General features: G+C 41.5%; 1 protein-coding gene across 1 annotated transcript; it reads left to right on the top strand.

Annotated features, from left to right (window-relative positions):
• Window positions 1–2,207: 2,207 nt before the first annotated feature.
• Window positions 2,208–25,739, top strand: LOC135932171 (zinc finger protein OZF-like). The gene is made up of 5 exons (XM_065469530.1): window positions 2,208–2,270; window positions 3,423–3,555; window positions 6,974–7,981; window positions 8,234–8,401; window positions 25,669–25,739. Exons 1-5 carry the CDS (start codon window positions 2,208–2,210, stop codon window positions 25,737–25,739), a joined length of 1,443 nt encoding a protein of 480 aa, XP_065325602.1.
• Window positions 25,740–26,334: the final 595 nt, after the last annotated feature.

The raw sequence follows: 26,334 nt of genomic DNA, 5'->3' as shown, positions 1-26,334 counted from the left end.
TCCAGCACCACTTTCTCTCAGAAGTGGTATTGCTAATGGTTCCTGGTTTGTACTTGTCCACAGTTTGTAATCTTCTCTGGCCACTGGATACGGAGGATTTGTTGCAGGCAGCTGCTGATGAATGTCTGCAACATACAGAGCGCTGTCTTTGCTTCATGTTTACGAGCTATAGAGAAGTATAGGTGTGACCCTGATTTTAAAAACGCTCAGCTTGGTGGAATTTCTGACCTCTTGAGTTTCAGACATTTTTTAAAATTATGTTGTTTCTCTTTTCTTTCTTTTTTTAACACTAGATTTACTAACCCGATGTGTTATTCACCCCTGCTGAGATTTTCACAGGTGTTCAGCTCGATTCTCCTCCTGCTTTTGTTGTGCAAACCACCCATTATCTTTGAGGCCTGGCACATTTGCATTTGTTTACTCAGAGTAGCTCAGATCCAAGGCAGGCCAAACCTCTGTGTTACAACCTTCAGAAATGCCTGCCGTATCTATACAAAATATCCCACACATTGACTGACCTGCAAATATGAAAGACACACATTCACAATATATGGAAACACAAGAATGTTTTATTTATAAAAACAATGTGTGAAAACAGAATGAAAAGTTGCTAATACAATGACATGAGTGACATGTGTGATCTCCCCAGCTTTGCATGTTCTCTCCTTTGCCTGTTCATGTAAAACTAGCAAAACCTAAAAAAAGAAAACATAAAAAATAAATTCTGTCCCTCAGTTCCAGGTTGGTTCATCTCTTCATCTCTCTGCCTTTTGTCTTAGGTTACTCTCCCACACAGTCTGTCTGTCTGTGTCATAGTCTGTTTGCAGCTTTCAGCAATGGAGTTCCTTGACTCTCAGCACAGATCTTCCATTGTTCCATTGTGACTGTGTATGTGAGGGAGTGGCATTGCATGACTACAGCACAGTGCTGTGCATAAAAGCAGACAGACCCAGGCGGGAGAATCATTTCTTCTTCGCATTTCTGACAACGCACATCAGGATGGCCTCCGTATCGCTGCCTCGCAGGAAGAACCTCTGCGCGCAACAGGCTTTGGCTTTGCTTCAGGAAATGGATGAAGCAGACTCTGATGGAGGAGAGGTTTCATTTGTGCAGCAGGCCACTGATACCTCCTCAGAAGAATCTGAAAAGGAGACGGAACAAGAACCCAACATGCCTCCACAGATGAGGCACCGTGGTACTGGGAAGCCCTGTCTGAGCCACACGGCAAAAGACGGCACTGTGTGGGCAGAGGAGGACATTGGAATGCCCAATGCAGTAGCAAATCGCTCGTGCTTCACTGCGCAAGCTGGACCCACAGAGTCTGCTAAGGTCTGTCATTGCCATAGTACGTATGATATTTATATAAAGCCATTTAGAGTGGGGTTCATATAAATTTACCATTCTTTATTTGTTTATCTTCCGACAGCGTAAAATTACAAGTGTGCTCCAAAGCGTCCTTTGGCTGTTAGACGTGGGAATGCGGCAGACCATCAGGGAGTGTACGGTCCATCAAGCCCGCAGAACAGAGCCGGACTGGAATTTGTCAATTCATGAACTGATGGCATTCATTTCAATTCTGTTTGTAAGAGCAATCATGCGTCTCATTGGTGCCATTGTGGATTGCTGGTAAGACAGTTTTCTGGTGCCAGTAATCAAAGAGACAATGCCCCGAGATAGATTCATTTCAATTATGCAACACCTTTGATTTGATGACAAGGACACGCGGGCAGAACGGGTGAAAACAGACAAATGTGCGGCAATCTCCGACATCTGGACACGCTTCAACCAGAACTGTGCTAAGAGTTTTACTCCAGGAGAACACATGACCATAGATGAACAGCTGTTCCCTACCAAGGTTCGTTGTCCATCCACACAGTATATCGCAAACGAGCCAGACAAATCTGGGATCAAGTTCTGGATGGCCACGGATTTGGAGACCAAATATGTCTCCAATACATCTCCTAACTTGGGAAAGGACCCCAGTCGTCAGAAGGGAGAGAGGCTGGCAGAGAACGTGGTCATGAAACTGATGGAGGCGTTTTTGGATGATGGGAGAAATGTCACAACGGACAGTTCCTTTACTTCCCTGTGACACTGCACAGCGAGAGGTATTCTCCACTTCAGTCCTTGGAAGTGGCAGTGTCTGCTTGACAATTTATGCACCTAAAAACAAGAAGACTGTGTGTTCAAGTTCAAGGCACCAAGACATGACGATCGGTGACGACAGAAAGAGGAAACCCAACATGATAACTGACTATAACCACATGAAGGTATGTGAATGTGTGTATAATTTTACACCAGTGCTACAATGTTTTCTCATGTGTGCTATACAGGCCTATAGAAAAAAAAGCATATTTTATTTATTTATTTATTTTATTTTATTTATTTATTTCAAACATGTAAACAATATACAGGTACATTTAGAAAAGAAAATAAGAGACAAAAAAATACTATACGAAAATCAGTACATTTCAATATTGCTACCATTCTGATTCATTTACATGTTGAAAGGGAGTGGGAAGAAGTAAACACTTATTTGATCCCACCCCTTTGCCATAAATTATCAGTTAATATTTAGTCAGCTTCCTTATTGATATAATTTGTAATAAAAATAGTGAACAGATTTCTGATATACTATATCCTATACTATCAAATCATGATTATTTTTATAACTCTTTTTTAAATAGGGACGTTCACATAATTTCAATATTTTCCCTTTCTTTATAGTTCGAGAAGATCATATTTTTATAACTCTTTTTTTGAACTGTTTTATGTTTGCACATTGCTTTAATTCCATATTCAGACTGTTCCACAGTTTCACTCCATGAACAGAAACACTTGTAGTATGTACCTTCCCTGTTTTGAAGTTGCAAAAACCCCTTCAATTATAACTTCCTTCTTTCAAAACAAACATACTCTGAATATTACCTGGCAGTTCTTTATTTTTTGCTTTGAATAGAATTTGTGCTGTTTGGAATTTTACTAGATTGTCAATTTTCAATATTTCAGACTGCAAAAATAGTGAGTTTGTATGTTCCCTATAACCTGCATTGTGGATGATTTGAATTGCTTTTTTTTTTTTTTTTTGAAGAGTAAAAAGTGAATGTAATGTGGTTTTATAGTTAAGTTTTTCATCTAATTTTCACTGACTCTTTCAATATCAACACCATTTATTTGAATCTTAGCATTTGTATTTAAACTACTATTTCCAAATAACATAAGTTTAGATGTATTCAAATTTAATGATAATCTGTTTTTATCAAGCCAGAACTTCACTTCACTTATTTCATTAATCATATCCTCCAATAAATTCTGCAGATCATCACTAGAGCAAAAAATGTTTGTGTCGTCAGCAAAGACCTAACCCTAACCCTTAACCCCCTAACCCATATACTCATGACTCTCTCTCTCTGCTTTTACAGTGTGGTGTAGACTTGTTGGACCAAATGGCGCGAATGTATTCCGTAAGAGCAGCAACACGCAGGTGGCCAGTAGTGGTTTTCTACAATATTCTGGACCTGGCGAAGATGAATGCCTACATTTTGTACAAGGGATGTACAGGATGGACAAGCGAAGGAAGATTGTTTCTGAGTCTTCTAGCTAAGGAACTTTGTTGTCGATTCATGCAGCACAAGGAAATACTAGCACAGTGGCAGGCTGCTGAACCTGCTGAAGCTGCTGCAGCTGCTGTGCCAGGGACTGTAAAGACAACGCAGTGCAAGAGAGCTGCAACAGGAATCGCAGCAGGTTTACCTGTGCAACATGTCAGAAATTCACCTGTGCCAAATGCAGGGATAATGGACACGGGATCTGCAAACGCTGTAAAGTTCGCAACACTTTAAAATAAAGCAGACTTGTGTATCCATATATTGTGAATGTGTGTTTTTTGTATAGATACGGCAGGCATTTCTGAAGGTTGTAACACAGAGGTTTGGCCTGCCTTGGATCTGAGCTACTAGTAAAGAAATGCAAATGTTGCACAACAACACACACACACGCACAAACACAGCAAATCTGTCTTTATTAGTCCCACAAGTGGAAAATCTGCATTGTCATTGCAGAAAAGTGGACAGTGCTGTGGAATGCCAGGACTGCCAAAATGAATTAATTAAATACACCATAAAATAATGAATAAAATGTATCAATTATTAATTAAAATTGGAATTAAATACATATTTAAGTAATTAATTATTGACACATTTAATAAATTCTTAACTCATTTAATTAATTATTTATTTCATATTTTAATTCTTTCTTGACACATTTAATTAATTATTTCATGATTTATTTATTTCTTTTTCACAGTCCTGACCTCTGGCTGTTCATGAATTTATTTTATCTGTCAGCCTCACCCATCAAACTCGGGGCGGGGTTAACGCTGATCGAGTCAAAACCATTGCTTTAGCCTGGTGGCCCCGTTTGTCCTTCTCCACACTAGCAACCGGCATGTGGAAAATAACTGAACTGTACTTTGAAAAACCCTATTTGTGTGTCACCAGATACACTTTTAATATTTTTTAGCAGTGAATGTAGTGGTTTAATCTTCAGATATCTTGTCGGTTTGTCAAGATAGAGCCTGTTTGTAAAAGTGCTTCGATGATTTTGGAGATGTCTGCCCAGCCTAGTCTCACAGCAAAGTGTGTGATAGTCCATCTAAGGAGCTTGGAAAGAAAAGCGTCTGGACTTTAAGTTTCCGTGAAGACGATAAAGAAGTCCAGATGTTTTCTTTCCAAGCTCCTTAGACTATGATGACCTGGATGACTGAGAACCTTCACACACGTGTGACAGACCTGCTCGGCTCACAAGCGCTTGCCGCAGACAAAGCATGGGTCCCGGTACACAACTGTCATAACCCCTGCTGACTGTCACCTCTCGGAGGTTCAACATAGACTTGGTTTAGTGAGGATATATCTATCGAGTGTTTATTTTCTGATGTTTGTATGTGCCATACTTGTTTCAATCGCCAATTCTGAATTATAACTAATGTTAAAAACATGTTTAAGGAGGAGATGGAGCAAAAACAAATCCAGTCAGCATTTGATCTTTGTGCTTTTTGTTCAATTATCACTGTGACCTGTGTATAAATGTGTGTGTGTGTGTGTATATGTATGTATGTGTGTGTATATATATATATATATATACATATAGATACATGTATTAGGGGTGCAACGATACACAAAATTCACAGTTCGGTTCGATACTTTGGTGTCACGGTTCGATATTTATTCGATACAAAAATATGTTCATGCCTTTTTAATTTGTCATTTATTAAAATTATAAATATATATTTTAACTCAAAAGTACAGTTTTTTAAATTTAATGTTGCTGAAACAACAAAATAATAATAAAAAAAGAAATCTATCTGATCGAGAAATCACTTGTTAAGTCAAATTGTTGAATGTTCTCATTGTGTTTCTTAAATTTGTAAAGTTTTAGTTCAAGCAGTAGGATCAAAGCCACTCCTTTGACCCTGACCACCTCTCCAGCCATTTTGGTGCTGGGGGAGGCTGACGTGGGTTTTATTGTACAGGGTGGGCCATTTATATGGATACACCGTAATAACATGGGAATGGTTGGTGATATTAAAGTCCTGTTTGTGGCACATTAGTATATGTGAGGGGGCAAACTCCTCAAGATGGGTGGTGACCATGGTGGCCATTTAGAAGTCGGCCATCTTGGATACAACTTTTGTTTTTTCAATAGGAAGAGGGCCATGTGACACATCAAACTTATTGGTAATGTCACAAGAAAAACAATGGTGTGCTTGGTTTCAACGTAACTTTATTCTTTCATGAGTTATTTACACGTTTCTGACCACTTATAATATGTGTTCAATGTGCTGCCCACGAGCTAACTGCACTAACGCACTAGTTCCCACCAAAGTAATTGAGCATTGCGTGGCACATCCGACATACTGTTTTACTTTTGTCCATGACGCGCTTACCATCAGGGTCATACTTCACATGAAAACCAAAAGAGTTCCAAACGCCAGATCTGAATGAGGGTGGGGGAGGTTCAATTTCGGGTAGCGTTGAGGCAGTTGCCATGTTGCAACGAGCTTAGCTTCTGTCTCACTAGCTTGCGCTGCGCTCAGTGGCGCTGCGCTCAACAGTGCAGCCTAGGCGGAGTAGTCAAACGCAGATCCACTGATCTCTCAATACAGACAGCATCGTCAGAAGAAAAGTTGATAAAATAAATTAAAAAATTTGTATTGTTCGATACATATGCGTACCGAACCGAAAGCACTGTATCGAACGGTTCAATACCGATACATGTATTGTTGCACCCCTAATATATATATATATAAATTGGGGTGCTAGTAGGTGTTAGGTTCAGGGAATTTACCCAAATTTGCGTGGGGTTAGTAAATCCAGTGGTAGGGACTTACCACTAGATTCTAGAAAGTCAGTATTTCTAGTGTTAACCATAATGTAAACCAACAAGAGGCCACCAGACAGTAAAACATACAAAGAGGCTTTAAGAGAATGCTAACTGCCCCAACAGTACTGACCTAAGCCTAATCTTAAAAGTAGAGAGGGTGTCTGTCTTCCGAATCCAAACTGGCAGCTGTTTACACAGAAGAGGGACCTGAAAGGTGAAGGTTCTACCTCCCATTCTCCCCAACTTTCAGGCAATGAATGGTTAATCTAAAAAATAAACAAAAAAATCCTGCAGTGAGTGTCCTGTAAAGTTTTTAACTAATTTTAAATACATTTTTAAATGTTTTGTGCACATTGATTATAAAACTTCAGGGATACGACTTTGTTGTTTTGTTTGGTTATATATTGTCTTTATTTTCTCATCGTAGATGGTCTCTTTATATTATTTGTAGAGTTTGGTTTTCACTGAGTCATCAAAACTGTTTCTCCCCACAAAATGCCTTTCATTGGTATTTCTAAGCAACATGCTTACCATGTGGAGATTTGCTAATGGTTAAGGCAAAAAATGTATGCTTTTTGATCTGTCCCTTCAGATTTTCCACAACATGACTGTAAGGATGAGGAGGGGCTCACAAATCAGCAGGTCTGTAACCAGGAGAAGAACTCCAGTTTAGGCCAGGAGGATCCTTCACAGATTAAAGGGGAACAGGAGGAACTCAGTACCAATGAAGAGGAAAAACCACTTGTGCTAATGCAGGAGACTGCAAATTTTCCATCTCGTGAAAAAAGTGACCACAGTGAATCAGAACCAAGCTGTGACCAGTGCCTTTCTCACAACTCTCCTGACACAGATCAGGATGAAAGCAAGGATGGTAACTCACACAGAAATAAGTTGGAGGAAATTGTATCAGGCCTGACAGTTCAAAATTCCAAGGCAGCTAAGTTATGTAGAACCTGTGGGAAAAGATTTATTTGGAAGTCAGACTTGACTAAACACATGCGAAGTCACACTGGTGAGAAACCACATTCTTGTAGCACCTGTGGGAAAAGATTTAATTTGAAACAAATTTTGAATATGCACATGCGAATTCACACAGGTGAGAAGCCACATTCTTGTAGCACCTGTGGGATAAGGTTTACTCGGAAGGCTCACTTGAAGAGACACATGCAAATTCACACAGGTGAGAAGCCACATTGCTGTAGCACCTGTGGGAAAAGATTTCCTGTAAAATCAAATTTGAAAGCACACATGCGAGTTCACACAGGTGAGAAGCCAAAGTCTTGTAGCACCTGTGGGAAAAGATTTACTCAGAAAGGTCAGTTGAAGAGACACATGCAAATTCACACAGGTGAGAAGCCACATTCTTGTAGCACCTGTGGGAAAAGATTTACTCAGAAGGGTCCGTTGAAGAGACACATGCAAATTCACACAGGTGAGAAGCCACATTCTTGTAGCACCTGTGGGAAAAGATTTAGTCTTAAGGGTAACTTGAATGTGCACATGCGAATTCACACAGGTGAGAAGCCACATTCTTGTAGCACCTGTGGGAAAAGATTTACTCAGAAGGGTCCGTTGAAGACTCACATGCAAAGTCACACAGGTGAGAAGCCACATTGCTGTAGCACCTGTGGGAAAAGATTTACCAGTAAGAGTCAGCTGAACAGTCACACGCAAATTCACACAGGTGAGAAGCCACATTGCTGTAGCACCTGTGGGAAAAGATTTACCAGGAAGAGTCAGTTGAACAGTCACACGCAAATTCACACAGGTGAGAAGCCACATTCTTGTAGCACCTGTGGGAAAAGATTTACTCTGAAGGGTTACTTGAATATGCACATGCGAATTCACACAGGTGAGAAGCCACATTCTTGTAGCACCTGTGGGAAAAGATTTAGTCTGAAGGGTCACTTGAATATGCACATGCGAATTCACACAGGTGAGAAGCCACATTCTTGTAGCACCTGTGGGAAAAGATTTACTCAGAAGGGTCCGTTGAAGAGACACATGAAAATTCACACAGGTGAGAAGCCACATTCTGTATTACTTTAGTACAGTTGAAAATGCATTTCGGAAACCATGCTACATGCTAAGTTTCATTCTTAGAAAATGGTGATGGTAAAACACATAAACAGTGTTTGGATCATTTAAAAATGAACATTCGGAAAAAAAAAAACCTTCATTTTGAAAAGGTTTTCGGAAGCTCAGTTTCTCTTTTCACACATGGACAAGAAAAACTGTTCGTCTCACAACATAAAATGTGTGCACCTTTATCACCTTTCTGACGTCATTTTCTTTTTTGTTTATGGGCTTTGTCTTTACTGAAGTTTCTTCATTTTCTTTGGCATGGCCTCAACAGTGCTTGAGATATTTTTGGGTCTTGACATATTTCTCAGAATCACACTTGGAAATATCAGTTTAAAAAACTACCCGTATACATGCGGTAGCCTTTATTGAAATCAGTTTTTTCTATGAAGTTCACAGTTTGAAGGTGTTTAAAAAAGTTTACTAACTGTGCACTGTTCGCTAACTTGCACACTGCCAGAACTCCTGTTGGGATTTTTTTTTTTTAATGAATTTATACACTGGATTGACATTAACGGGAAGTGCTTTGTAGATGGAAAGGGAATATTTTAGGGAATGACAATGTTAGGCTGTTGATCCAAGTTCTCGTATTGTTTGTGACCCATATACTTAGGTCATTTATTGTTTATATATTTAACATAACTTGCACTACTGTTATGTGAGCACCTGTTGATACCCAGCTGTTGTTTTGTAAAAGGACCTCAGAAGAGTCCCGGGAGTCTTCATCTTTATTTATCTTGATTGGCGTTTGGCCTGCATGTGCTTATGGCGAACACCTTAGTGTGCTTTTCTTTCTTCTAAATCTTTGTTAATCTTGTATGTTCAATAAAACTGTTGGCATCACACTTCACTCATCTCCTGTAAATTTTGTGTTTTGGTTTAAATTGTGTTCCAAAAGCCTGAATCAACATCTTTCCAGCCTATAGAAATTCTGCAAAGCCTTTAAAATTTGCGACCCCAAAATCCTGCTGCTCTTTGAAAAACTAACAGTACTTCCAAACGAGCTGTTAAACAGGGCTTCGTGTGATCTGCCTTTTGGTGATCAACTGGCCAGAAAGATTCAACACATTCAAGTGGATAATCATGCCAACTTCCTTGATTCTCGTCCTCACTTTCCAGGTCCTCAACGGTACTCCATCAATGTCTCCTGAAGTTGTGTGTTTCAGAACAAAAGTGGAGCAAATAATAGCAAACACTGAACACACACCTCCCCTGTCTGCCAAGAGCATGTCTAAGACTTTTCTATACCACCATCAGTGACGTGAAGACAGATTGTTCAAACAAATCTGCGATGGTATTTTCAGATTAAGTTAGCCAATTAAACATCACAGTGGACTTAATTAATGCAGTCAACAATTCCTTAGGAAGTGTCATGGCTCGTGGGGTGAGCTGTGTGGAATTTAACTAGGACCCAAGATGCTGGCAGCTGAGATGCAGGAGAGTTTTATTGAGAAGGTGGAGATACAAACAGAAACGGCGGAGGTGTGTAGGAAACTAAGCATAACCTAAACTGTAAAAAACAGTTTACCTAAACTGTAAAAAGTCGTCAGACCCAGGACCATGACAGGAGGTACCCAACATGAATTTAAACTAGCGTGCAATTTAGTTAAATAACACACCCCTCCCTCTCAGAGCTTCAGTAACACCAATTTGTATCAAAATCTTCATTAAATCAAAATTCAGGAATCGTCTAAACTGCACTGATATCTGAGTTAGGTTCAACCTTCACAGTCACTGGAAGCACTAATCTTACTGACATACAGGTTCCAGACCACATCTGACACAGCAAATTCAAAAGTGTTTTTCTCCACAGAACCAAAATAGGCCAGTCCTGAAACGAAGTAACTGACAGGTGTTATGCTGATTCATAATGTTTATTATTTTATTACATCATGCAGGCTGCATTTCACTTACCTCACTGAGCTATCTATTATTGATGATGATTGTAATATGACAAGATCTGACCTAATAAATAGGCTGATAACTGATACATGCCATTCACTTTTTTATGACCCAGGTCATGATGCTGTGTGTTGTCTGTGCTCCTCACACCTGAGGGTGGTGTTGGTCGTTTTCTCTGTTTGTGTTTATGTAAGTTCCAGATGGAGACGGACCACTGGCTGAGGATGGAATGAAGCTGGCTATAAAGTGGCACCTTTCGAGACCGGCGGCACCGCCTACTTCCTGCTTCCAAACAAGCTGTTCGTTTAGCCCTGTGTCTTGTGTTTAGTGGTGTGCTGCGTTTGACCACATTTCGGTGATGAGAAGAGCTTGTTTGTCTTGTATACATTGTAAAAAGTGTAAATAGACCTTTTCTTCTTGATCGAGGAGCTGTAGGGTTGGGAAGCCTTTTTAAACAAAAAATAGAGAAAAAAAAAGCTTTTAGGTTTTAGGTTTAGGTTAGAGAGATAGGTAAGAGGTCTGTATTTTCTTTTTTCGTTTCTCATTATAGGTAAGTCAGTTCTGTTTCATTTCTTGAGTGTTTTGTTTGTTATTTTCGCCATGCCCACCAATGTTCCCTCTAATTTTTAATGTGTCTGAGCGAACACACAAACTCTCTGAGCGATCCCTTGGACCACTGTGAGCGACATCAGACGTGTGCACTGTGGTCACGCCAGCATCGAATCCATCCAAGTCACATGGTTTATTAAAATAATCAAATTACAGCATTTACATTTATGTTAGACTACTTTTAATTAACTGCTTTAGCCCACTTACAATGAAAATTTAAAACAAATCTTGTTCATGACCTGTGGAGTATGTTAATGTGGCAGGATGAATGTTATTCCTTGGTTTAACCCACTTTCAGCCTGGCGCATTAGGGGGCGCTAGTATAAATAGTGGCCATTTGAGCATTCCTGGATCGCTTACCTGTGATCTTCTTTTTGGTCACCTGACTTCCCTTTGGTGTTGCAGAGATCATTTGCGGGTTACACTTCTGAAGCCTCCATTGCGGCTGGTAGGCGTTTACTCATTGTAGTGTGTACATTACCTTACTTGGTAGTAAACAGATATTGTTTGTAGGTCGTAGCTGTAGAAGCCTCCTTTGAGCCTTTCTGCTCGTGTTTCATGACGCGGCTTACTCGGTACGTAATTCAATTTTGTCACGATCTCTGCCTTTTATTTTTCTTTTATAGTAATTATTTATTTATTTATTTTATTTTATTTTTTTTTATTTTTATTTTTTTGTCTGTCCCATTTGGTTCTTTAGCCGTCAGAATTGTTGTCTGAAGACCAACAAGGATACCAAATGGATTTATTTTGCCAAATGGATCATCATGGCATTGCCGTATTGGTCCATTTGATCAACTTTTGTTGTTATTATTTATTTTATTTTCAGTAGTTACAGATGAGACAGACATGATTGGGGGATAGGAAAGGGAGAAAGAAAGAGAGGAAGGAAAAGAAAAACAGAAGGGAAGAGGGACAGTGAGAAAGGGCACTTACAAAGACAAAGAGAAAAAAAAAAATCTCCTGGATCACCTGTTGAGAGAAAAAGAATAGAAGACAAGCAAAAAAAAAACAAAGCAACATACTAAACACAACACCATCATGTTAATCTAGCTAAGTGTAAACAGCAATAAATACTAAATATTGAATGTTGTTGTGCAGCACAGACAGCGCACAATGTGCTTTGAAGTAGCAGCTAAGAAAGGTGTAGTTTATGTCTACGAACAGTGAACACCCATGTGCACACCCGTGTGGATCAGCGCGCTTGTATACAGAAGGTTTCCCCATGTAACGGTCTGCTAGAGGGTGTGGAGGGCCATAGCCCCGTCCCCCAGGGCATGAAGCAGGCATGGAGGAGATCCAGGCTCCAGACATCCAGGGACCCCAGAGTGCGAGAGCCCAAGGAGTACCACCGGAGGGGCATCTGTGCCACCCTCCTGGGAAGGGCTGAGGAGATCCCCAGACGAGGGGTCACCCAGTAGCCACGGAGCAGAAGCCAGAGGGGGCTGCACTGGCGCGCCCGCCGGCACTGCCGGCAGCCAGCTGTGCCAGAGTGAACCGAGCTGCAGGCCCCGAGGCCGGAGGTTCGAGGGCCCCCTTTGCCCCGGAAGAGGCCTGACCGAGCGACAGGCACCAGGCCCCGCCAAGTAGCCACCGGGAGTGAGCTGGTGTATACCTGAGCGCCCAGCCCCGGACACCAAGAACCACCAATGCACCGACCCCTGAGTGCATCAGTTACCGGCAGGGAGTGTGGTGAGGGGAGATAGGCCTCCACACTTTGGAGGGCCTGGGTGTTCCCAGAGAGGTGGAGTCTAAGACCTGACCTGACATATAAACACAGACAAACAGGCACACACAGACACAAACATGCATTCCCACCCTCATGCACACATATACAAACACTCAGCACTCATCCAACGTAGGAATAGACATATATGCACATGTACACACAATCGCACTCCCCAAACATACTCTATACCCCGGGTCCAGGTACCCTCGCCCCCAGAGGGGGAAACGGCACCCAGACCCAAGAGATGTGACCCTTTCCCCCCAGGGTGGAGGCAAGCAGACCGCTCCAGGCCTCGCAGAAGCAGGGAGGCCAATCTGTCAGCCAACACCTCCTCCCAGCCCCCCGCCCCGATGGCTGGCAGAGAACGGGGGTGTGTGAAGACCCCATACCTCCCTCCTCCCGCTCATGTGTAGTGTTGCTGCGTGTTGTTCTAAAGTGCATTTAAAACAGGGGAGGGCATGGTGCTGCTGCCGGAGAGCAGCAGGTGTTAGCACGGCCCCTCCCGAGAACCCTCAATGTCTACATGGATTTAAAATTGAGAGGTGGGCACCGGCGCCAGAGGTAGGGTTGAATACTCAGACCATTCACTGGACGCCGTTGGCGTGGTCACCCTCAAGGCCCTATATATATGTGTGTGTTATGACAGTGTGAATAATGTGGATGTCTAAGTTGTGGAATAAAATTGAGGCACAGGTGGCCAGAAGGGGACAGAGGGGGGGGATGTCTCCCCTGCACCCTGGTGACACACCCACACCCCAAGGCCCTACCTGTGTGGGTGGGTGTGGTGGAGCGGGAAGAGGGAGGCAGCCGGGGATGGGGAGGAAAATAAAGGAGGGGCAAGATGCTCCTCCCTAGGGCCAGCTCCCCCGCTGACCCCAGTAGGCACCCCCGTCCTCTGGCACCCACCAAGGCAAGGGAGTCCAGGCCCATCCAGACCGGGGCCTACGGCAGCAGCACCGCCAAGCCCCACAGGACCCAGGGAAGCCCACCCTACCCCACCGCAGAGGAAACTGTACCCACCCTAACATTAAATCATCTCCCAGACTACACAAGACAACAGACACCCAGGTTAGGTTTGTTCTCCACCTCTCCTATGTCTCTCCCCCACCTGCAGAGTGGACTTCTGCAAGGATGGAACAACCTCCCCGCCAGTTAAAGAGCCCCCCAGTTAGGCCGATGCACCAGAGGCCCCCTGCGCCAGGGCTGAGCCCCCGTGCACCCACCCGCCCACAACCTCGGCGACACACCGACTAGGACCGAAGCCCCAAGGCCCAGCCAGAGCCCCATCACGTAGACAAAGCACCCCCGAACCCCAAGCCCCCCCGCCTGCCCCGGATCCACTCAGGGGCAGCCAGGCCACCAGGCCAGTAACCTACATCCGCCAGCACAGACCATCCCCCAACCCCCGCTGCACGCAGCCACGAGGAGAACACCCTCTAAGAGCGACCAGAGCCACTGACCAGGTTATGACCACAGCCCCCCGGGTTGAGCCCTCCCGGGATAACGTCTCTAGGGGTCCTCCAGGCGCCCTAAGCCCGTCCCAACCTCCACATCAACCACAATAGCTAAGACGGGACCAAACCACGACCCCCCACCCCCTCTAGGTGACGGAGCCGATCAAAGGAGCCCAGAGGGATTGATCTAATGTGGTGGCAGAGGCTGTATCAAGACTAATGTGATCTATTAGATGGTTTCTATATTGGCTAGAATTAAGATTATTTTTATTTTTCCAGTTCATGAGGATCGTTTTCTTGGCGATGCATAGGGCAGTAAAAACCATGTGGACTGTATTAGTTTCTGTAGTGACATCATCCAATTTTCCCAACAAGCACACTAAAGGGGAGGCTGGAATTTTACATTTCAGACACTTTGATAAGTCTTCACATATCTCACGCCAAAACTTCTGAACTGGTGGACAGAATCAAAGAGCGTGGATGTAATTGTCTGGTGTATTGCCTTGACAGTGTGAGCAGTTGTTGGAAGATGTAAAGCCCATCTTGAACATCCGATGACCAGTATAGTGCACTCTATGTAGTATTTTGTATTGTATTAATTGCAGACTGGGATTTTTAATCAATTTAAAGGTTTTTAAGCATACCTGAGACCAGAAGTTTTGGTCTAAGCTTACTGATAAATCTGCTTCCCACTTTGCAATAGGAAGGGATACTGATTCATCTATTTTAGAAAGTGTTCTGTATATTTTAGATAATAATTTGGGGGATTTAAGAGTAAGAAAATGTACCACACTTGGTGGTGTTTGTAATTCAGCTTGACTGGGGTAAAATTTCTTTTTTACTATGGATTTAATTTGTTGATATTCTAAAAACCTTTTCTTGTTGATCCCATATTGTGCAACTAGTCTGTCAAATGAAATAAATTCTGTTCCCTCTAATATATGTTCTAAGTATTTAATTCCTTTACAACTCCATTCTGGAAAATTAATCATATTATTGTTTTGTAATATGTCAGGGTTATTCCAGATAGGTGTACGTTTGCATGGGATTAATGAAGACTCCGTTATTTTTAGAAACTCCCACCATGCTGTCAGAGAAGAGCTGATGTTAACACTTTTGAAGCATTCATATCTTTTGATGTTTGAGCTGATAAATGGTAGGTCTGAAATCTCTAGATCATTGCATAGTGCCTGTTCAACATCTAGCCAGGGCTCATCTAAGAGGGTATGTTTTAACCATTCTGAAATGAACTGAAGCCTGTTGGCTAAAAAGTATTGTTGAAAATTAGGCAGATCTAATCCTCCTTTATCCTTAGTTCTTTGTAGCGTTTTTAAGCTGATACGCGGGGGTTTATCTTTCCAAAGGAATTTAGAAATATATGAATCCAGAGATCTGAACCAATCTTGTGATGGTTTGTTAGGGATCATTAAAAATAAGTAATTTATTTTTGGCAAGATCATCATTTTTATAGTGGCGACCCTTCCCATGAGTGATATGGGTAAAGATTTCCATCTAGTCAGATCACCTTCTACTTTCTTAAGAAGTGGGATGTGGTTTAATTTAGTTAAGTCTGAAAGCTTAGGAGAAACATTAATACCCAAATATTTAATGTTTCCAGATTGTAGTGGGGCAGAAGAAGAGTTATGGAAGGAGCAGTTAATGGGAAGAACTGTAGATTTTGACCAGTTAATTGAATAATCTGAAACTCTTGAAAACCAGTTTATTAGAGTAATTACCTCAGAAAGGTTGGTTTGTGAGTTTTGCAGAAAAAGCAACACATCATCTGCATAGAGACTGATTTTATGTTCTACGTTCTTACATTTTATGCCCTTAATTTTTGTGGCCTGTCTAAATGCTGCCGCTAGTGGTTCGATAAAAATTGCAAAAAGTGAAGGGGAGAGTGGGCATCCCTGCCTGGTGCCCCTCAGGAGACAGAAGCTGGAGGATGTCTGGTCATTTGTCCTGATACAAGCTGTTGGAGAATTGTATAATATTCTTATCCAGTTTATGAAAGAGGTTCCAAAACCAAATTTGTGTAAAGTTGCAAATAGAAATTTCCAGTTTACTCTGTCAAATGCTTTTTCTGCATCTAGAGATAATATTATGGTTTCAATGTTTTTACTGCATGAGTAGTCTATCAAATTAAGTAATCTACGAGTGTTTGTTGATGAGTGTCTACCTGACCAGTTTGGTCAGGATGAATTAAAAGGGGGGTTATTTTCTCTAGTCTCTTTGAGAGAGCTTTGCAGATTATTTTGAGGTCTACATTTATAAGAGATATTGGACGATAGCTTGAGGGAAATAAAGGGTCCTTGCCTGGTTTTAGTAGGAGACTAATGTTGGCAGAATTCATATTTGATGGAAGTCTGCCATTTTCCTTGATTTCCTGCAACATTCCGCGGAATACTGGTGCCAAAATTGTCCAGAATTCTTTGTAGAATTCTGCAGGAAAGCCGTCGGGACCTGGAGCCTTATTATTGGGCATACTTATCAGGGCTTCCTGGAGTTCACCTGGCGTCAGTGGCGAATCCAGTGCCATTGCTTGACTGTCTAGTAATTTCGGAAGATTTACGTTGTCAAGAAACTGATCAATTTCATTATTAGATGGGTTTATTTGTGGTGAATATAAAGTTTCATAGAAATCCCTAAAAATGTTGTTTATTCTTCCCGGGTCATATATTGTGTTCCCCGATAGATCTTTAACAGCACATATAGTTGTTTTTTCTTTATTTATTTTTAACTGGTTAGCTAGAAATCGACCGGATTTGTTACTGTGTTCAAAATTCTGCAAGCGAAGTCTTTGTACTAGGAATTCTGTTTTTTTATTAATAATTTCATTTAATTCTAGTTTTGTTTTGCATATTTTGTTCATTATTTCTTGATCTTGGTGGGACGCGTAGGCTTCTTCTAAGGATTTGATGGTTTTTTCTAATTCCTGAATATTTTTGTTTTCTTCTTTCTTTTTATGTGATGAGAAAGAAATTATTCTACCTCTCATCACAGCTTTCCCTGCTTCCCATAGAACAGAAGCAGATGTTCCGGGAGTGTCGTTAAAGTCTAAATATAAAGTCCATTCTTTTTTAAAATATTTAATAAAGTCTTCATCTTTGAGCAGTGATGTGTTAAATCTCCAGTTTTTACTTGGTGTAGTATTATTCTTGTGCATCAATGTTAAAGATACAGGAGCATGATCGCTGACAGCTATAGGGTGAATCTCAGTGTCTGAAATGTCACTCAGCAGTGAGCTGCTGACCAAAAAATAATCCAGACGAGAGTAGGAGTGATGAACATGTGAGAAGAAAGAATATTCCTTACTGTTGGGGTGAAGGGAGCGCCATGCATCACAAAGACCAAAGTCGCTCATATACTGTTTGATTATATTTGTGGACTGCCAATTACGCTGAGTTCCTGTTGTGTTGAGCCTATCCATTTCTTCATTTAGTCCCAGGTTGAGGTCTCCCCCAAGAATGGGTGTGCAATCAAGGTGTTCAGAGAGTGCACTAAAAAAACCGTGGAAGAATGAGGGATCATCAACATTTGGACCGTATATACTTACAATGCATAGCTTTTTGTTCAATATTGATAGTTTAATAATTAGAAATCTACCCTCTGGATCTATAACTGTATCGAGTACTGTAAAATTAACATTTTTATGTATTAAAATTGCTACTCCCCTTTGTCTAGAGTTATAACAGGCTGCTAACACAGTAGGAAACTCAGGTGTTTTAAGTTCATTTAAACCTGTGACAGGTCTGTGAGTTTCTTGTAATAAAACAACATCTGCCTGTATTTTTTTAAGCTGGTTAAATATCTTTAACCTCTTTCCTCTGGTGCCGGCTCCATTTATATTCCATGTGACAAACCTCAGTGTGCCCATAATTGTGTGTGTATGTCTAATGATGTGCGCTGGGTGTTTCCTTTAGACAGGTGAAGAGAATGTGGAAACATCACTTGTTTGTGAATAGAAAGAGAGGAAAAAATTGTGGTGAGAGAATCCATAAGTCTGACTATGTGTGTGAATATTCACTAATATGAAGACCCGTGGTTTGCTTATGTGTCCTGTAAGTCTGTGCGCTGTGTGAGGTTGTTGTAGATGTGCTGCCGTTGAGCGCATGTGTTTGCGTGATCGTGGTGTGTGAATATGCAGAAATAGAGGGTGTTGTTTGTAGGTGAGTGGGGAGGTAGGTGATCACAGCAGTGGAAGAAAAGAGAAAGAAGGAAACCACATTAACTGTGAGTGACAACAAAAAAAAGAAAAGAAACGGAAACATTCTAATAAACACAATAACGGAGGGTGACGGTGTTATATCTGCTATGACATCATATTGATATTACTAGGTCAAACACATGTCAAAGGAGAGCGTGTGAGTGAATAAGAAAAGAGTGTAGCGGGTTCTTATCTGGAGTGCAGTCAATATAACCGAAGTCGATGTTTTTTACGGTGTCCTCCGGCAGCTTCAGGTGGATTTTAATGAAGCTTTTCACCGTTGCCTCCGCGTCCTCTCCGGGAGATTCTGGAATACCAGAAAACACAAGATTATCTCTCATGCTACGGGCTTGTAGATCGATAACGGATTCTTTTATTTTTTTGTTTTCTATGTTTAGCTGGGTCACGTTATCAGTGAGAGATTTGACCGACTCCCGTAGCGTGGCATTTTCAGCGGCAAGCGTTTCCACCTGCTGCTGGCTGAATTCCAGGGATTCTCTCAGAGATTTAAATTCCCGGTGTAAAATCTCCACCAGGGACAGCCTCGCATCGAAACTGGACAATCGCCTGTCGATTGACTCCAGGATGTTTGCAATGTCTTTGCCGGCAGGCGATGTTGTTCCGGGGGAGTCTGCCGGGCGACATCTCTTCGATGACGGCGTCTCAATTTTGGCCGGGGAAGATGCACTCTGGGCCTTCTTCATTACTATATCTTGGAAACAGCGGTCGATATAATCTTGGAGAGCGTCTAAACTCTCCCCGTTGTCCTCCAGGGTGTTAGAGATGATAGGACAGAAGTGGTTAGTTATATGACAATTTGATTAGTATATTTGGTAATAGTGAAGCTAAAGAAACTTTGTTAAATTCTACACTACCATTAGTTCTTTTTCCGCCAAATCTCCGGTGTCTGACGTCACCTACTACATGGGTCGCTTACCTTACCGACGGGTAAGGTAAGCGACGGGTTTATTATGCTTTGCAGGAAGTGTGGGCCTTAGTTTTACGCCACGCTACGCTAACTGAAGTGCTGCTGCTTTGCTTTGCTTTTACCGTCTGTTCCTTGCGAGGTTTCTTTTCCTGCTGCTGCCAGCTTTTAAAGTGGATGTCGGCGTGGACAGCGGCCATATGCATGCCGGTTATGGGCGTCAGCTGGCGTGCATATTGATTGACCAGATGATTAACTTATAGTCGTGCAGACAGCAAGTTGGAGCAATACGGCGATTCCGTTTGCCCCAGATTTTAAAGTTTTATCCAGATTGTATGTTGTTTTCTGGTGTTTTGATTTGTAGTTTGGATTTTTGTTACGCCACTGGTGTGAGGCCCTTTTTCTAGCTGTAGATCACCAGTGTGGTCCTGCAGTTGGGTTATCCCCCAGCGCTGCATATTAGTTTTGTTGTAATATATTAAAATTTTCTTTGTTTCTTTTATTCAGATGCGGCGCGCCGACGTGGAGGAGACTAGGGTGCCTTGGTGGTGGGATCCTTTGAGTGTACACACCTGCCTTGTTTACTTTATTAGTGTGAGTGCGTGATAGTGTGCTGCACTTGTGTCTTGGTGTGTTTTCTTCTTTTTTTTGAGTTTGTGTGTGGCATCCCTGCCCCTCCACTGGTAAGCCTCGGCTCTGAATACCTTTTTTTAAGCATATTTGTACACTGATATTTATGATTGTGCTTTTATACGTTGTTTTAAATAATTAATAAATTGTCAACTTATTTTATCATTGAACCTCGTCTCTGTACTGAGTATAACAAACCTAACTGCCTTCTTGGTGATTAGTGTTACCTCCAGTATCCTCCTCTGGGTGAAATTCCCAGGGTGGCGTTGTCTTTTAAACTGTGAAGCGTATTTACTTTATTTCCACCTCGTGCTGCCACATTAACACTATTGGAAGTAAAAATGACTCCAAATTTGAAAACACAACTTTCTTTCTTCTTCTTTTTTTTTTTTTTTTTGTAAAGCTCTGACTTGTATTATGAGTATGAGTCTGCGGTCTGGGAGAGAGTCCTGTAACTCTGTCTGCAAAATACAGTATATAATGACCAATGTTGGGCAATTAATTATATAGTTACTTCTTCAAAAAAGTACCTCAGTTTGGCAAACAAATTTTTTTGCAGCTTTTTTTTTTTTTAATGCAGCCAATGCGTTTTTAAATAAACATTTCAAACTATTTACAGAACAATCAGCTGTTCTGCATCAAATTTGATGCCACACAAATTATTTGTGCCACTCCAAAAAATAATTTGTCCACTATGAGATAAAGGAGAACAACAGCCTGATACCTGCAGGCTTGACAACAGGAGATTTATCACTCCTGTAACACCTGTAACATTCAGCATTTGCCTCATTGTTCTGACACACACAACAAAACTATTGACTAAACTACACACTGACTACACAAGATTTGCACTAAACGTTGCAAATCTCTCACATCTCAAAACACCGCCGTCGCTCCTAAAACTTCCCCCCGTTTCTTAACAACTAGATGCCACGTTGCCATATCATTTTTTGATTGGTCGACATGGTACATTTTTCGACCAATAGGAAAGGGTGGGGTTTTGGTTTTGGTTTTGCTCACAGGCGGAGAGTCCTTTTGAGCGTTTTCCTTATAAAACACAGTTTTTACCATTTCTTCCCACAGTAAATATAAACAACGATAGTATCCAGGAAGAAAACCAAACATTGCAAATATTTTTATCATAACTCTGGTTTCACGTGGCCTATCAACACAATTTAAAAACTGCTATAAAGTCCACATGTTTTCCATCAATTGTTCAGTCTGTCCTGCTCACATCTCCAATGGTTGTACACGTTGTCATTAACGTGGCTTCACTCCACATCAGCCACGCCGCTTTGCTAGCTAAAACACCGGTGTCGGCACATAAGGATGCTGTCATAGCCTGTCAACAACATTGATTAGCTGCGTATATACGAATGTGAATTGCGTGATTGGCTGGACTATGGGATAAGGTGGCATCGTTCTAATCCCATACTGGAGCAGCCAGTCACTTACAGACTAACACTGCAAAACAGAATTGTTAAAGTATCAATTTCAATTCAGGTTAGATTTTTTTTGTGTGTGTGCGACGCAGATTTTCTGTGCGTAGAGACCGTGCCAGCAGTGCGCAATTGCGCACGTGCGCAGCTTAGAGGGAACATTGATGCCCACCCCCACGCTCACTACCTTTTGAAATTAATAAAATATCTGGTTGCTCTGAAAGCGCAATCCTGTGGCAGCGTTGGTCTTTCCTTGGGAGCAGGGGCGATATCTTTCCTTCGTTTTTGTTTTTTTGTGTTGCGCTCCTGTTTCCTCTAGGCCGCGGTGTAACAATTTACTGTAGAAAAGCTCATCTGTGATATAATATACAAATTCAAGTAATTTCTTAGTCAAAAATTGAAGTTCACTTCTTTAAGATATAAGCACAGGATTGCAATCCTTGGCTTCAAATGAGAAACAAATGAAAACAGGGTTTCTAAATTTGTTACTAATAAAGCATGATATATGTTCAGTGACAGGGATTTTACTTGAATCACTGACCTAGGATTTGACCCTCCAACATTTGTATGCTGTTCTAGTGCAATGCAGCAAAACAACAGAAAAAACATTTAGGAAATTCACAGTTGCAGGAAACCAAAGTGCAATTATTTAAAATGAAAAACTGAAGGAGAAAAAAACAGAAACTGCTTTTCCTTTCAGTCCTGTTTTGTATATTGACTCATATTAGAATATGAAACATTAAGAATTCAGGATTTTAATTTCATTGTATTGCAGTGAAGTAGATTCTGGGGTAGGATTTTACATGATGTCCACAAACGCACCACTGACATCCACACCTTCCCAGTTGACAATTAGCAGGCTTATAAGAAACAGCTGCGCTTCACTACCAGAAGGAGTCATTTGGCAGTCTTGTCCATCCAAGGTGGCTGCGAGCATTAGGCAGTTAAGCGCTGCAGATCTCTCAAGGAAAGCTACTCAGTTTAGTATTGCCCTTTAGAGAGTGGTTTGCACTATACTGCTGCTGTCTTGTCATGCTGTTTTGTTGTTATGCGATGCTTTTATAACGAACAGTAATTTGGGGTGTATTTGTTTTATGTAGATCTTTTACTAATTTGTTTAACGTTTTATGCTTTCTTTTATTGCTTTAGTGGAGGTGCGGCCGCTTGTTGAGGGGCTAGGCACGTGAGGTGGAATCCCCTCCCCGATGCATGCGAGTGTACACACCGGGCATAGGTAGATTGCACCATTTAGAGTTTAGTGTGAGTGAGGTCTGCAGTGAAATCACACGGGTGAGTAATTGGTGGCACCCTTGGGCACTCCTCCCTGTAGGTTGCCTCCTCAAGTGGCCGGTCTCCACCATTTTTTTTAGTTATTCTTTTATCATGCTGTGATTGTTTTTAGGGTAGCATCGTGGTAGGGAGTCTGGTCGTTTTAATCATCGGTTGTTAATAAAGTGTTTTAATTAACTATTTTGCCGTCTCAACCCTGCTACCTTAGGTGCCTTTTTGATTTTATAATTCTATGCTCTTAGTAGTTCTTAATAAACTTTGATTTGTAAAATTCATCTGTCTCACCTCTGCCGTTAATAACGAGTCTGTGGGCTTTGGTAGCCAGTGTAACACTTACATTGGCTAGAGAAATCTTTCCTGGAGTGTAACTCCCTCCCCCAGGTGGCGTTGTCAACATTTTAGTTACCGTCCCCAGTTACCCCGCATTCGCGCCACCACAGTATTTTTTTCAGTTTAAAATAAGCTATTAGGTTTTGAATAGTCTATTGAAATTGGGCTCTACAAGTTTCCCTGTTAGTAAAATAAGCTGCAGGTGAAGAGAAGCAGAATCGAGCCCTGAATACAACACCCAGTGGTGGGCTGCTCTTAAAGCAGGAAGGAAAGCTAAATGCTAATCACCAACACCCGAGGGTATGACAGTGTTGCTGCGTCAAAATATTGAAGGTGTTGGTTTTTCTGGAATGTTACTGGATTTTTCTCATGTAAAAGTAATTCTGTTTTTCTCCTTTGTAGAAAAAGGACAGTGTCACAGCCGAGGGGCCAAAGTGAGAAAATGGACTCAAATGCAGACAGCACTCGGAAGCACAGAGACTGGGAGTAAAATAAACTTTTATTACAGAGTTTGTGTAGACATACAAAGTGAACCGAAAGATGCACTAAACAAGAGGACCGTAAACTTAAAGCGCATAAGTAAACCATGAACCTTCTACTCAGACAATTCAATGTTTCACTGTGAATGAAAATACTACTGTGGAACTACAAGCTCCTGTTACAAAACTGTAAGTACAACTTAAACACTTCTATGAATCACTACGAATGAGAGTACTACTATGATACACTATAACAACACTAAAGTCACAAACATTAACTGTGAAACAAGGTGCAGGTAATCACTACATGAACTGTGAGGGGGTCCATGAGGGAGCCTTGGGAACCCGACACTGGGTAACATGCAGTGCAGGAACCGTGAGGAGTGGGGCAGAGGGAAGTTACGTGGTGAAATTCTCAGAGTCACTAAAACAATGAAAACAGGTGTTAGAAATTGCAGCAGATCCAGAGTGTAGGTTGCAATTAGTAAACAGTCTTACTTTGTTGCATAGAGGGTCAGGTGATCCAGGTGAGGCATAGAAGAAATCCAAGGAGTAAAATCCAAGAATGTCAGAGTGCTGGGCAGGAAGGCGGGCAGGTGAACCTAAACAGAGAAGCTGCGGGTGGATCAGCAACTGAACAAAGGCATGTTATGGTTATGTAGAGCAACAACATCCAGAAGTTTACTCTGAGCAGAGAAACACAAGGTCAGCACAGGAAAATAGAATAGAATAATCCTTTAATTGTCCCACAAGGGGAAATTTGGTTGTAACAGCAGCAAAGAAACCAACCCCCCCCCCCAACATATATACACAAACAGAACAGGCAGACGATCTGGCGAGGAATGGTTGTGAGCGCTGGTCTTAAATCCCTGCAGTGTAATTACTGCCTGTTGCCAGTCTGTGGAAAAGAGCTGTGAAGATGCTAATGGCATAGAAAGCCTCAGAACTGACCCAGACCATGACAGACAGTGACAACACTACCTTTTTCAGAAACCTCCAACTAAAATAATTCAGCATATTCAGGAGGGGCAAGAGCTGCAACTGGAGCTGGGCCGTGATTTGTGGTTGTGAAGAGCAGTGTTGGTCAAGTTACTCGAAAATAGTAATTAGGTATTAATTGCTTATTACTTTTCCAATAATATAATCCTGTTACTTTACAAATTACTTCTTTTTAAAAAGTAATTAGTTACTTTATTACTTAGTTGCTTTAAAAAAAATTGGTACACAACCTGAGTACATTAAAGCAATTACATAAAGTAATAGCCAAATTATCTTTCTTCTGCATATTTCATGATATAAAACTGAGTCAAATGAAAAAGACTTTTTAAAATTTGTTTTATTACTTTTAATCTTATAATTTTATGCACATTGCATCAAGCAAAAATTAAATTATATGCAACATTCTCTGAGTGGAAGAAATTTGTTTAACATTTAAACCAATTTTCTCCACATTTCAGTATATAAATTTTTTTGTTTTGTTTACAATCCCTCTTTCAAATAGATGCAAATAAAACAAAGCAAAAAAAAAATAAATGAAATCAAAGATTCAGCAGCACTAAATCTATTTTCACCTGTTTATCAGGAGGGGGGCCGGTGGAGGTTTGCCTGATGCTGCAGCAGTCATATCAGTGGGGGGATCCGGGGGTTTCTCTGTGAACTTCACATTTCTGTGGCAGCTTGCTAGCTGCTTTCGGAGATTTGAAGTTTAATTTTTCGCTGTAGAAAGAAGTAAAAAGAATGTACAATGGACGCTAATGTTTTTGTCACTTTTTACAGACTCATGCTGCATGGTCGTACTCTCTCCCGCACTCCATATTATCCATTGTTGGGTCTGAGCGACCCAGGGTCCCTGAGAAGTTATGGACTTGTATTTTATTATGTGTTTTTGCTACTCTGCGTTGCTGTCCCTCGTTCTTCCTGCTTGCAGGTATGTGTGTCTGGGTGTGGATGCAGGCAGACACACATTTGTTTGCAGGCATCTTCAGGCCTAGCGGGTGTGCCCTGCCAGGTGGCTGGCCACACCCAAGGAAATGATCACACACACCTGCAGCTGATCAAGCATCGTGGGGGGAGCTACAAAGCAGTGTGACTGAGAGCTCCTCGACGTTGGATAGTTGAGTGACTACCCGTCAGTGTTTTCAGCCAAATCAGTGAGTGCTAGTCTGTCGCTGTTTAGTTGTGTGTTAATGGCTGCCTCTGTGGATTTTCCAGCAGGAGTGTGGGAACAGGAGGGCAGCGAGCTCACGTATCAGGGGAGCGGAGACACAGAGCACGAGCACTGAGAAGAGGACACGGCACAGGAGTTGGAATAGCACGGGGATTTAATGTTGTGTACCATTTACTTCACTATAAATAAACGCACTGCATTCATCGCACAGAGTCCTGCATTTTGGGTCTTCCTTCCCCACACTCCCACGGTCTGCCACGCAGACCATGACAGTTATGCTGTTCTTTCAAAGTTTCTGAGTTTTATAAATTGTGTAGTTTAAGTAATTGCCTGACAGAAATCAAGTAATGTTTAAACAACTTCCTCCAGATTAACTCTGATAAAACAGAAACTGTAATTATTGCTCCCGACTATATGATTTCAGAAATTAGGCAGCATATCAGCTTCTTAGACCCTTCTGTTAAATCAAGCCTTAGAAATCTCAGTGTCATATTTGACAGTTCGATGTCACATGAGCAACATTCCAAACGGCTGGTCCGGAACGGTTTTTATCATCTAAGGAATTTTTCAAAACTCAGACTAATTATGTCAAAGGCTGAAGTTGAGATGATTATTCATGCTTTTATTTCTTTCCGTTTGGAATATTGCAAAGGTCTTTATACTTGTTTTAACAATTCAGCTTTAAATTGTCTTCAGATTGTGCAGAATGC

Source organism: Pelmatolapia mariae, linkage group LG18 (genome assembly GCF_036321145.2).
Source record: "Pelmatolapia mariae isolate MD_Pm_ZW linkage group LG18, Pm_UMD_F_2, whole genome shotgun sequence".
Lineage (NCBI taxonomy): Eukaryota > Metazoa > Chordata > Actinopteri > Cichliformes > Cichlidae > Pelmatolapia > Pelmatolapia mariae.
Note: the sequence above shows the minus strand (reverse complement) of the source record. Positions and strands in the feature narration are given on the sequence as shown.

What these genes read in the sequence shown, in the direction of transcription:
- LOC135932171 (XM_065469530.1), top strand. Translation starts at nt 2,208, where the DNA reads ATGACGATCGGTGACGACAGAAAGAGGAAACCCAACATGATAACTGAC. An exon ending in CTGACTATAACCACATGAAG is followed by an intron (nt 2,271 to 3,422) that starts GTATGTGAATGT and finishes CTGCTTTTACAG; the next exon opens with TGTGGTGTAGACTTGTTGGA. An exon ending in CTACATTTTGTACAAGGGAT is followed by an intron (nt 3,556 to 6,973) that starts GTACAGGATGGA and finishes CTGTCCCTTCAG; the next exon opens with ATTTTCCACAACATGACTGT.